This window comes from Phymastichus coffea, unplaced genomic scaffold, assembly GCF_024137745.1.
Source record: "Phymastichus coffea isolate CEN01 unplaced genomic scaffold, Cenicafe_Pcof_1.1 PCOF00053, whole genome shotgun sequence".
In the NCBI taxonomy this organism is placed as follows: Eukaryota; Metazoa; Arthropoda; class Insecta; order Hymenoptera; family Eulophidae; genus Phymastichus; species Phymastichus coffea.
Genome location: NW_026706864.1, coordinates 1,752,685 through 1,766,233, shown reverse-complemented (window position 1 = coordinate 1,766,233; position 13,549 = coordinate 1,752,685). Strand labels below are relative to the sequence as shown.

The 13,549-nt window shown below is 41.5% G+C and overlaps 1 protein-coding gene across 4 annotated transcripts in view; it reads left to right on the top strand.

Annotated features, from left to right (window-relative positions):
* LOC131665670 (histone demethylase UTY) overlaps nt 1-13,549 on the top strand; it is a 56,032-nt gene that overhangs the window by 37,195 nt on the left and 5,288 nt on the right. For 2 of the 4 annotated variants that reach the window (XM_058937726.1, XM_058937728.1), the window contains 10 exons: nt 1,068-1,246; nt 2,759-2,887; nt 7,422-7,605; nt 7,710-7,925; nt 9,175-9,342; nt 9,681-9,873; nt 10,753-11,106; nt 11,164-11,754; nt 11,872-13,096; nt 13,168-13,505. In XM_058937726.1, coding sequence (XP_058793709.1) covers nt 1,068-1,246; nt 2,759-2,887; nt 7,422-7,605; nt 7,710-7,925; nt 9,175-9,342; nt 9,681-9,873; nt 10,753-11,106; nt 11,164-11,754; nt 11,872-13,096; nt 13,168-13,505 — 3,577 coding nt within the window. Of the gene's footprint in view, nt 1-1,067; nt 1,247-2,758; nt 2,888-6,951; nt 7,004-7,421; nt 7,606-7,709; nt 7,926-9,174; nt 9,343-9,680; nt 9,874-10,752; nt 11,107-11,163; nt 11,755-11,871; nt 13,097-13,167; nt 13,506-13,549 lie in introns of those variants that run through there. The other 2 variants (XM_058937727.1, XM_058937729.1) reach the window with 2 other exon arrangements.

Below are 13,549 nucleotides of genomic sequence, written 5' to 3'. Positions count from 1 at the left end.
TGATTGCGCACACAACTTCATTTACACACTCGGCAATCATCATCCATTCGTTACAATCGTGCAAACGAACAATTGGCGCACGAGTACGTGAAGCTGATAATACAGCGAGAGCGAGAAAAACGTCCTTGGGGAAAAAACTCAGGGCTAGCCGTTAGTTATTTCTCTCGCTCTCTCGCCGCCGGAAAATGCAAGAAAAAGCGTTGTTCTAGCACGTGCCGATTGCATATTCGCGTTCGCGCAAGGACGCGCTCTTCTCTTGCGCAATTGCCTTTTGTTGCTCGGCTCGCGATCATTTTTCGTTCCTTTCTTTCGGGCGTTTAGCTGCGCACCAAAGCAAATTACACTTTCGCCTTGTTTTCTTTCGCGATTTCGCTAACGATTGCCAATGCACCTGTCAAAACTCCAGTGTGCATAATCGATTCGTTCACGCCTGAAAATCGAGGCTTTTATCAATTATTTACGTTACATTTTCGCCTAATAATAACCATTCACGTCATTAGTTTTATCAAAGTCTCCATCGCGAAGCGAAACAAAAAATTCCGAACGACTTTTTCTCGTGAAATCTGGGTCGTCGTTGCCGTCGCTACGGTGAGAAACTAATTTTGCAATGATGCGCTCATTATTCCTGAATTCGTGTGTATGCACTACTACTACTGTTTATTTTATATATACGGTGAAGGTTCTAGTTTCGCAATCGTTACTTTTTAGATACAACGATGCACATTTAACGATGTTGGAGTGATGTTACTGGGTCATGAACTCTTTTTTGCGTTGCGTTGATTGATTGGAGAATGGGATTCGATATGAACAATGCAGGAAATTTTTTCCTAAAAGTACACCTTGCTTCATGTAAGGTTTGCAATTTTAGAAACAAATTTCAGATTTTAAGGAAAACTTTCTTGTCGCTCGTTTAATCTCGTGAATGATGAAAAAAAAATTTTTTTTTTTTAATCAACAAAAATGTATAACATTCGAGTAAACTTTTGTAAAGAATGCAACGACAGCACAGATTTTTTAAAAGTGCTCTGAGAAATGTCATTAAAAATGCTTGTTTTGTCATATTGCAGGGCAGTGAAAGCATTTCAGCAGGTGCTATGGGTGGAGCCAGGATTTCCACGGGCCTGCGAGGTACACCTTAGGCTTGGCTTGATGCTGAAGGTCCATGGTGACTACGAGGCAGCACTCAAGCATCTGACGCTCGCCCTCATTGACGTTACCACACCTGCCTCGTTCTCCAAGCTTGAAAGTACGTGTTCTCATTTGACAAAACTCCTACTCGACGGTTTTTGGAACGAAGCCAAACTCGGAACTATTTCCTGCGTAACTTTCACGCGCGTTGCCGAGAAGACAACTTTCGGAAAGGAAAAAAGTTATGACGCCGTTTCGTTGCATTGGAAGATTAAAAAGACGCGTGTGTGATTAACGAAGACCCGACGTCTGTCTTAATTTTCCACCAAGGCTTCGGGTGTCTGTGGCTTCCTCGCCAACGTTTCTTTTGACATTGATCGGTTTGCTTGGAACTACTTCTTTTTTGGCAAGGGGCACGGTAAATATCGTCCATTTATTCGATTCGATATGGGTAGATGAATTACATTGATGGATCAAAGTCTGCTGAAACTGACAATGTAAAAAATGTTCTTGCTTTTTATTTATTGCTATTTATTTATTTAACAGAAACTTACAACAATAAATTGCTTACTATTGAGGAAATTCTTTTAGGAATGTAACAAATGATTGTCATACTCTTTTTATCGATAACTCGAGATTATATTCAGTTTAATTGAATAAAAAGCCAAAAGTCTTTCTTAATATACATGTGAATAATTTATTGCTATATTGAAATATTCGTAAGTGGTTTAATTAAAAAAATTAAAATAATTCGAAACAACTGAATGAAACTTCACTTTTAAAAAATCCGACATAAATCTTTGGATAATTCCTGAGGTTATATTACGAAATAGCTATAATTGAAATGTCGAAAAAACCTAATAAAATCCGTTATTCCCCGAAAATCATTCCCGGAAAACACTCAAGAAGCGGAACTAAGTCTATACAAATTGTCAGTCATAATCAAAGCGCGTACTCATCTTGCGCAAACTGCCAATTCACTGAAGCAGCGCGTATGTACGTTCGTGAATCAGCAATGATTTCACTTCGCGTGCAGGATTTCTGACGTTCGGCATTTAAAAGCTAAAAATAGCTCTGCATTCAACGGAAAATCCGTGACCTTTACTCTTCTTTTTTATCAAACTTTTTTTGTCTAACTATACTAAGCTGCTAATCGTGAATTTACGCTGACATAATTCCAGGGGTTGTTTGTCGCTCTTATCGCAATTTGGCTGACTCTCACTCAATTAAGCTTTGATTAGATATCGCTCCGTGTCTTTTTTTGTCTATTCTAGTTCGTCGAGACTTACATTGCGTCGTTCGGAAACAGCAACGAGTTCAATCCGAACAGTCTTTATAAAAAGAATTGTATATCAACAGAGGGAAATATTATTTTTTCTTATAACGAGGAGCAATGCTCCGGATGAAAAGTATTTAAGGAATTTTCTTCGTGAAATAAGAAGAAATGTGTCGTTGTATGAAAAGCATGTAGGAAAATTTTTAAGGAATTCGCTTGAAAATAGCCCGTAAAAACCAAATGAAAGCATGAAATTTTGGGCAAATAAAAAGACGGATCATTTGGACGTTGCGTGTGCTTTCGAAAGAAAAACAGATAATAAAAGCCAATCGATATCCACTTTTTGTGTTACAGTCAAGTTCCACATAGCGCACCTGCACGAGGTACAGGGCAAGTACCGCCTCGCCAAGGAGCATTACGAAGCATTACTCAACGAGAAGACATTGCCGGCCCACCTTACGGCCGATATCTGCCGACAGCTGGGTCAGTATTACACCACCGTTAACTCGCAAAATGCACCATTTGTCTGCGGGGCCGAGTAGGATTCGTCGCGCTTTGGATGTGAAAGCCAAATAGAGCCGAATATTATGTGGGTCATGCGCCGGTAAAGTGGGCCGCCTGCCGAAAAATGCCCAGCGACAATGGTCGTCCCTTTAAACGCCCCTGCGAAAACCAAACACTGTTGCGCGCGTGCTACAACCTCCCGCGCCTACGGTTGCACCACGAGCACGCCACAGCAGACACGTTGTATTGATTTATTCAGGCGAACAGTAAAACGCGCGGGTGGGGCAGACGGAAAGCCTCGACCGTGTACAAGGGAGCAGCGTTTCGTCGCCGACGGAAATCGTGAGAGATTCTCAATGTCTCCTGTATATATAGACACGAGAAGAAGGAGAACGACCCTTCCGTTAAGGCTCAACTTTCACGACGCGTGCCTCTCTGCTTGTTCTCGCTTTTGCCTGGCATTTTATTGGCTGGCTCGGGCTGTCAATTCGACCATGGATTATCAATTCTTGCCAACGGTCGGCTGCCTACGCGCATCACCTTTTCAACCAATTTCACTGCACTCGTCTCGTTCCGCCTGCCACATCTAGGCTTGCAACAAACCTCAACGTTCGTTTAAAGATTTATTATGTTCGTGTTCTTCCTGGCATCCACTATTCGATAAATCGAATAGCAAAGACTTGGCAAATTCAATTTTCGCGAAAACATTTTGCTTTCAGGTATAAAACCGACGAAATTTTGCCGTCCAAAGATAGAATGAAATCAATTTCAGGCCTGATTCGCGAACGAGACCATACGCACTCTCGTATAAAACGCACTTGTGCAAACATACGCACGCAACGTCGTCGTCGGCAGTCCCCTTTAACCCCGATTCGGCCGTCTGTCGTTGTCCGGCTGCTGCCGCCGCTGCTTGTGACGGCAGATGGCACGTTCTCGCTTTAAAAAGAAGCCTTCAGCCATTGTTGCCTTCATTCGCTTTATGGCGTAGAGGGTTGCGTGTACCTATATTGTGTTATGTATATAGCCGCGCGTCTTGGGAAATGCTTTTCTTCCCTCTTTTTTTATCGTCCTGAGCATTTCGCGAGTTTAAGTGATGATTGTGTTATGAAATTGTAAGTACCCCCTGCTCCCTCTAACGACGAAAAAATTACGTGAACGTAAATTTAGAATTAGACCGTAGTCAAATATTTTAAAAGACGAATATCGATTACTTCTGAGGGTACTACATCGCAGGACGACTAGTCACGCACGTGAAAAAAGAAAAATGATCATTTAGTAGCTTTGTCCGACAGTTCCTAAAGAAACTTCGTGTTTGTTTTATCGCGATTGGGAAAGTTGCGCGATTGCAATTTTTTACGAGTGTTTCTTTCTTTTCGGAGAAAAAGAAAAAGAACGTTGTCGAAGCGAACTTTTTCATCTAAAAGAAAAGTTAAGTACAAAGAAGCACGTGTTACAAGCCAAGCGTGCGCCATAACAGTATAGACGCGACGAGAGATAGGCATTGCACGCGACCTACATATTCCGCGATGATGCCGCTGCATGACGTTGTTTGCTCATGTGTCTGCGCGATATTATGCCCTTTCCTCTCCTCTCGGTGAGTCATTAGCTCGACGATACACGCGCTTTGTACTATACCGACGAAGATTATTTTTAGATTTTTTTTTTCTGTCTTTCACATGGCGCGTTTGATATCACGCGAAAGCCCTTTTGGAATAGCCACGCGAGAGTGATTTCAAAGTCAGAGACTCGTGCACCGTTTGCTAAGGCCTCAGGTGATGGGGAGGGGAGATTCTCTCTCTCTCTCTCTCTCGCTCGCGTTCTTAAGACTTCTATTTTAAGAGCCAACGGTACTTAAACTTGCCTTGTCGTCCGCAAGAGAGAGGCTTCGAATAAAACCGCATTTCTAAGCTTATACTCTCGTGCTTTGTCTGTGCTGCAGATTTTCGTTGATTGGATGCAGGACCTCCAAGATTTCGTTTGCGTGCTGGGATTTCAACGATCGCTTGATGTCTAATAATTTGTACGTGCGAGACGCGTATTTATCCGTTAATATTGCATTTTATTCATTAAATTAGGTTATTGGCATTTTATATTTGTCCCATCGCGATAACAGTCGTGTAGGACAAAATAACGTTGAATAGTTATAACTTGCGTTTTCAACAAAACGACGATTACGGCATCGCTTGTACTATCCATATGGAATTTCTCAAGCCAGCGCTCTCACACCTTTAACGCAAGATTTGAAGCGCCACTAAAATCTGTCGCGCCCGTCGACAATAAATCACAAGGTTCTCTCGAATATCCTTTGCAAAATGCAGTCTTCAAAAAAGTTATCTCTCTGGGAGAAGCTGTCAAGTTATTTGCGATATTTGATTGTATAGACTCGACTTCCTCTCTGTCCTATTTCAAAAAGTTTACGCTGACAGAGGGGAAGTTCGTCTGCTGTTCCCGCTTCTGTGTTTGTGCTGCTTCTTCTCAACTTCTGTTACTCCAGACTGCACTAACGCGATGCTGCGGATGATATAAGTAATCGGACGATTCTTCTTTTTTAAAAGTTGCTTGTGCGAAATCAGCATTCATGAATTATTTTCCGGAATTTTTCGTAAATTAGAATTATTGGACTGCAATCGAGCCAACGAAATCCATCCACTTTTATGCATTAAAATATAGACACTCCCAGACCGTACACGCAGTCGAACCATTATAAAATCTTCAAAACTATACTTTACTTTTATTATCCGCCCTAAAGCAGCCTCTTTATAAAAGTTTCTTTCTAAGCGCGCACAAGTGCCTCGGGGTGCTCTACGCCGTGCGAAAATTTTTAGGTACCAGCTGTTTAACGCTCATATTTACTCCCGCGGAGCGGGCCAAGCGAATGCGGAAGGAGGACAGAAAAGTTGGGTGCAAAATATAGCAATACTCTTGTCGTCGATAATCCAAACTCGTGCTCGACGTAATTAGCGCGAACGACTCGGCAGAATGCCGTAACTTTCGGCCGGCGAGAGTCAGCGCCGCCGCGCGACGTGCGCGGTCCGAGCGACGTCTGATTCGCTCGATTAAAGCTAATGCGCGTGAATTGTGTCCCTCTCCCCCCAGCCCACTTGAGCCCGCGTGCATACATTGGCGTCTATTCCACGCACCGCCGCTCGGGTACGGTTTTATTGCCGCGTCTCCGTGTGCGGTCCTGCGCGATATTTCAGAGCGGGTTTCAACGAATGCCCGCGCTCCTCTTCCTCTCTCGAGCGCGGAAAAATCTTGCTCGGCCTAAACCTTCAAGAATTATCTCGTTCTCTTCACTTGACGCGCGCTGCAAATCTTCACCCCCCGTCGTCTCCCTCCTTCTCCCCCAGTTCCACCCATGGCTAATCCCGATTTTTCTCCCGCGCTCCCCCTCCAGCATTCTCTCTGCACTCGTCAACACGTGAGCGCTTTTTTATTGTTCTATTGGGGAGCGGCCTGCTTTTTCGCGTAACTCGAGATTTTTATTACACGCGTCGCCAATTATATTTTCGCGCGTGTGAGACACGCGGAGTAACGTCGAGTTTTACAATGACTTTTGGATATTCTATTTCTTCTTGTTTTATTGCATAATTTATGCAATCAATAGATATCCATCTTGTTTGCTAACGGATGCGAATTGAACCGTTGCTCCATTGTGATAATTTTTGTGAAAATGAGGAACTGCGCTTTTAGATAAAGAAATTGAGAAGCTCGTGGGAACGTAAGAATCGAAAAACGTGTTTTCGTAGCGCGACAACGAGGAAACGTACGACTGTAACTGGAGGCACAGCCAGATCCATCGGAACAAACTAAACGTGCTACGTGCCTCGCCGCAGCCAAGCAATGGTGGGAGTACCATAGCATTAAACTGAAAGATCGAAAAGTGCAACGGGCAACAGTATCGAGGGGGAGAGAGAATAGAGAAACTGAATAGACGAAAGAGCGACGGTGGTGGGGTGGAGGAGGGGGGTAAAGTAAAGGCCCTATATGTTTCGGGGGTACCTGCGAAAAATCTATTCAGTTGGTTTTGGGGTGAGCGGGCGCTGAGACGCTCCGTTTTTTCGTGCGCCAAGGCTCCTCGTCCTCGTCTTCCGGGTCAGTATGTTTGCTAGACTTATCAATCGCCTTTCGTTTTCTCATTTGCCATCAGTCTGGTTATCCAAGTCGTGAGGTAGGGTCTACGTTTTGTTAAAACACATCTCACGGGCGGTTACAAAACCGTCTGGAAGCGAGAGAGAGAGAGAAAGAGAGAGAGAGAGAGAGAGAGAGAGAGAGAGAGAGAGAAAAGCGGCAGATGTTTGCGAGAGAGAGAGAGAGAAGACTCAGCTGCTTGAATACTCTCGAGGCCGGAAGAGAGCTCTACTCTGTGCCTTTAAACGAAGAGAGGCCATTTTCTTTCTGAGACACGATATTCTTCAATTGCATTTTCGTTAAAAAAAGAAACGGAATGGCGAGGTTGTGTACCCGAGTGCATTGGATTTTGGTAACGGAAGCGCGCCTTGTCTTGTTGCAGGATGGATGTACCACGTGGTTGAGGTGAGCATCCTTGGGGTTACGCACCAGCAGAAGCAGGCATTGGCGATCTGCTGCTTGCAAAAGTCCATCAAGGCTGATCCCAAAAGTGGGCAAAGTCTCTACTTACTCGGCCGCTGCCATGCGGCATCGGGACAAGTCCACGATGCTTTCCTCGCTTACCGGTGAGTCAGTAAACTCCTCTCATCGCGAGCGAACGTGCGAGCGAACGAGCGAGCGAGCGAGCGAGCGAGCGAAATCTTATTGAAATGGAGAATCCCGGTTGCAGCAATTCGGTGGAGAAGAGCGAAGGCAACGCCGACACCTGGTGCAGCATAGGAATACTTTATCAGCAGCAGAATCAACCGTTGGACGCTTTACAAGCCTACGTGTGTGCTGTTCAACTCGACAAGTCGCACTCGGCTGCTTGGACGAATCTTGGTATACTTTACGAGAGCCACAGCCAACCGAAAGACGCCCTTGTTTGCTACGTTAACGCCTCAAGGTATTACATCGATATTTACTCGTTCTCCAGAAAAAGATTGTTTGTTTTGGCTAAAATGTCCAAACATTCGAGATGTTTGGCTTTTACCTACTTAGCTTTTGGTGCTGCTATAATATGGACGTGGACTTCGTTTCGTTTGATTGCGTTGTCGATTGGTTGTTTTCTACTCTTTTTTCTTGGGGGTCGCTAAGTTTCTAAGTATTTTTCGCCTTAATAATTCTCTATTCCGACTGTTCGTGTCATCGACATAAAAAAGTACACGTTGATGTTTTTACTATATCATCAAATGTTTTTGGAACTAGCTTCTTTTTCATATACTTGGGCTCACTTTCATTTGATATACGAAAGTATTTAAATAACTTTGAACATTCATGATGTAGTGAATATTCTCAATATCTGCATAAGAATTATACAGATCTTGCCAGCATTTATCCACTTGAAGTACATAGAGCTTAAGACAAAATCTACAGAATTCAGAACTAATCTCTCTGACAGGATACTCAAGAAAGAGTAGAAAGTTACTTTATAATACTTTAGATTTTTCTTGTTAAAAGTTTGTAGTTATTTTGCATGACTTTACCTATGATTAAATTCCATAGAAAGATTTTTGCTTAAAATGTTATTTAAATGCTAGTGTGCGTTTAGATGTCATTACAATCAACCAATTGATTTGGAAATATTAATCAATTGTATATTTGTAAATCTATGCTATCTATACAAACTTTCAACAGCGAAAGGTCTTTTCAACGTAAACAAACGAAAATAAAGGCGATTCGTCTTTTCATTATGAGTCTTCATCATATATATCTGACTTGACTGTTCCTTATTCAAATTTTACGAAATCAAAATTTTAGAATTTTCACCAACTGATAAACAAATCATTCCGTACTTATCATTTTAACAATTTTCTTTGAAACTGAGATTTACTCAGTTTAGTCCCTTTATATCAATGATTATAGAATTTATTTCTTAGTTTATCGTCGATAGAACCCTCCCTCATATATATCTTAATCATTTCGCTCTCTTGTATAATCCATAGTAGAACGCACCTATAAGCATATAATAAACAAAAACAAAGGTAAAATATAAAAAACACGCACATTACCGTTGATGGTCCTTGTTGTACCGTAAGTTAATCATCAAGGTCAAGGTCTGCATTTGACTTCCAAAAGCTCACCTGACCAAAGAATAACGTCTACTTCGAATAGGGATAGCGTTCTTATTAATTTTGGAATGTGATTTTGTTTAGGGGCAACAACAATACACCGAACTGTGGCAACAGCTCTCTTAGTAGCCAGTTGAGTGGCGCTAGTAAGTCGAGTGGGGGTACTGGTCCAATGAACCCCTCTCTACAACAACGCATCAGCTTTCTACAAAACCATCTCAGCCAAGCACCCATGCCTTCAGTGGCTACCAAGTAAGTCTAAGGACATTTCTTCTTAATTTTTTTTTATAAATTTGCTTTTTTTGTTTTCTTAAGATTCTTTATAGATTTCTCAAAGATGGTATTGTTTTTGATGTATAAATTTATCAGTTTTTTTATTATTATTTAAATATTTCTCATTGAATATTGGTCAAACAGTGTTCTTAATAAATTATAAATACTTCAGCTAAATAAGTGTCAATAATTTTTGTTTTAGAAATCATTACGGTTTATTTTTATTCGCGTGATATGCTGACTTCAATTGATATAAAGAAATCTGATGAATTGAAAAAATCAAATGATTCAGAACTGAACATTACGTTTTTTTGCAGAAGACGTCAATTGCCATCAATAGAAGAAGCTTGGAATATGCCAATTAGTGCGGAATTGTCGAGTCGTCAACAGCAACAGCAGCAACAGCAAGCAGCAGGTGGGCCGGGGTATAAGTATCCAGGAGGACCACCTGGACCACCGCCACCGTACCCACAAGGACAAAATCAGAATGTTGCTAATAAACGCTTTAAGGTACATTCTCATAAAAGTCACGCGGATAGACTTGAGTTTGCTGGTAATCATCTGATCCAATTGGCAATTCAATTTATAGTCTCACTCCATAAAGCATTTTTCTCAATTTTATTTCGACTCTATCATAATTCAGAAATAAAATTCCACATAATTATTTCTCATAAGTTATTATTCATGACAGTTTGAGAAATATTTTACCACAATGAAATTTCCACCTTAGGTCATCTATCTAGTGGCTTGCTGCTAAAAGTGTAATGGGCAAAAAAGCAAGGAAGGATAATTTGGATGTTGACGAAACGCGACTTGTTCGTAGCATATTCAAATTAAATGTCCTTATTCTTTCATTACAGACAAGCTCACAGGTTTCTCATTGACAAAATTAAAAGAGTTTGAATAAATGATGGTATGAGCACATGGCGGCACAAACTCTGGTCGGTAGTATAAAATGAAGTTATGAAAAGCGAAAATACATTGATTCATTTTCGTTACTGATACTTTTACCTGTATCTTTGAGTTTCTATTTGTAAAATGAAAAATGTATTTTTTCATTTTTGATAATTTTGTTTTTGTAAAGCTATGAAAATCATTATTTTGGCTTCTCATATGTCGATATTATGCTCTTTAACTAACTTTTATATTAATTTGAATAGCATGTGTAAGTATATATTACATCTACACATCTATATACACGATTAATTTTTCAGTTCAATATTTTACATCACCTTACATACCTACATAAACAAAACAGAGCCTATTGAGCTATTTCTCGTCTAACGCTCACTGATCATTCAGAAAACTCAATAGGGTCAACACAATCTTAAATCATAGTATATCTATCGTCTTCCATTCAAGCTAACTAATTTTCATTGTTCATGTCAGCCAGGAGAAGAAGGCGCAGCAGGTCAGCAACAAGCACAACAACAGCAACAACAACAACGACCACCGTCATTCTACCTGACCTCCCAGCAGCTGCAAATGCTACAGTTCCTGCAGCAGAATCACGGTAGTCTGACTGCACAGCAGCAAGGACTTTTGGCGCAATTGCAACATCAATATCGAGCTATGCAACAGCATCAACAACAGCTCAGGCTTCAGCAGCAACAAGCTGCTCAAAAAGGTCTGAGACCTGGACAGCCTGGCTATCCTATTGGTTATGCTGTCCAGCCACCTGTGCAACAAGCAGGTGTCATTAAGAACTATGGAATGCCACAGCAACCAGTTAGTTTTCGAATTGTATGTTCTTATGTAACGCTCTTTAGTTCTATTAATTAACAAATTTTATATTTATAGCAAAGTGGATCAGTAGCTCTACAGACTGGTTTCTCAGATTCAAACGCAGCTTACAACGCAGCAACAGCGACGGTCAATTGCCAGACACCAGGCATGCCTTATAAATCTGCGGCGGATCCGAATTTTCGACCACAGCAGCCGGCAACCGGCCAACAATTCAACCAGCAGCAACAGCAGCAGCAACAACAACAACAACAACAACAACAACAACAACAACAACAACAACAACAACAACAACAACAACAACAACAACAACAACAACAGTTCCAAAATCAACAGGGACAATTCGATGCGCAAGGTTACACGCAAATTTCATCGACGACGAATTCTTATCCCGAAGGCTCGTCTGTTAACAATACCGCTGCGAATAAAGACGCTGGTCTCGGTGTCACGGATCAGGAGCTACAGGCACTGCTGTCGCAAAAAGATATCGCTACCTCACTTGCTGAAGATTTGTTGAAACATTTTGGTTCGGAAGATTATGATGTGAAAGATGACAATCAGCAGCCTTTGAATAATGGCACACTGAGCTCGGGACCCTTTTCACCGTCAAATCTTAATGGCGAAGTTGATAAGACTAAGAGAGTGAAGGTAAGTAATTTAAACTTTTCATCATTTATTAAAATTTTTTATTTTATTTTTATTGTTTAGTATTTTATTTATTTTATTTTTGCAAGTGAATAATAATAAAACAATTCTGTATTCTAGATTGAGAAACCAGATGAACCAGCACCCACCCCAGTAGTTAAAACAGAACTAAAATCCGCAGTAGAGACAATCAAAGCAGAGGCAACGTCAAGTACAAACAAAGTAGACTCATCTCTTCTACGTTGTGAGCCGGTATTACGACTCGAACGTCTATGCGAGACGCAAACTGAACCGGAGGTTAACATAGAAATGACATCTAAGCAAATTGTCGATCTATGCCGAAATCGACCTCTCAAAGGTGTACCTAGTTGTTGGTCGATACTCAGCGATAAATCACCACCACCGACACCACCTGATCCACCAGCACAAAAGCTGACCAAAGAGCAACTTTTACCTGCCACCCCAAGTGTTTATCTGGAGAATAAGAAAGATGTGTTCAGTCCGATTCTTCAAGAATTTTGTTTGAAGCATCCAATCGCTGTGGTACGCGGATTGGCTGCTGCCTTGAAACTCGATTTGGGATTATTCTCAACAAAAACGTTGGTTGAAGCGAATCCCGATCACACGATTGAAGTACGTACTCAGCTTCAGCAGACAAGTGATGAGAATTGGGATCCAGTCCTTGCGAAAAAAGTATGGGGTTGCATTAGTCATCGGAGTCACACTACGATTGCCAAATACGCACAATACCAGGCGTCGAGTTTCCAGGAAAGTCTGAAGGAAGAGCGGGACAAAGCTGCCGGTATTCACACCACGTCCACATCGAATCTTTCGGACAGTGATTCGAAAGACAGCACTGGAATTAATGTTAAGAGGAAGAAAAATATCTACGGATTACCAGGAAAGTCGGGTGCGAAAATGTTGCGATTCGGTACGAACGTGGATTTGTCGGACGAGAGAAAATGGAAAGCTCAATTACAGGAGCTTATGAAGTTGCCGGCTTTTGCTAGAGTCGTATCGGCTGGTAATATGTTGAGCCATGTTGGTCATGTGATTCTTGGTATGAACACTGTGCAGCTATATATGAAAGTTCCCGGTAGTCGGACTCCGGGACATCAGGAGAATAATAACTTCTGTTCAATAAACATTAACATTGGACCTGGTGATTGTGAGTGGTTCGGTGTGCCTGATGCCTACTGGGGTGTTATTCAGTCGCTTTGCGAAAGAAATAATATCAATTATCTGCATGGCAGCTGGTGGCCATCGATGGAAGATTTATATGAGGAAAATGTTCCTGTGTACAGGTTCGTACAGAGACCGGGTGATCTTGTGTGGGTTAATGCTGGTGAGTACAATTTTTCATTGCTTAATTAAAGATTTTTTCGATCATACTGCTCATGAAATTTTTACTGTCAGGTTGCGTTCACTGGGTACAAGCGGTTGGTTGGTGTAATAATATAGCATGGAATGTGGGTCCATTAACAGCACGTCAATACCAATTGGCAATTGAACGCTACGAGTGGAATAAACTTCAAGCGTTTAAGTCGATTGTTCCAATGATTCATTTATCGTGGAATCTCGCAAGGAATATTAAGGTTTCGGACAAACGATTATTCGAGCTCATTAAAAATTGTTTACTAAGGACTATGCGACAATGTTGCTTGATCCTCGAATACGTCAAGTTCAAGAATGTGGAAGTGCGATTCCATGGTAGAGGCAAGAACGAAGCGTCGCATTATTGTGGTCAGTGCGAGGTAAGAGATAAAAAAACGTGAATTTTTATTATTCGTGTAATTGA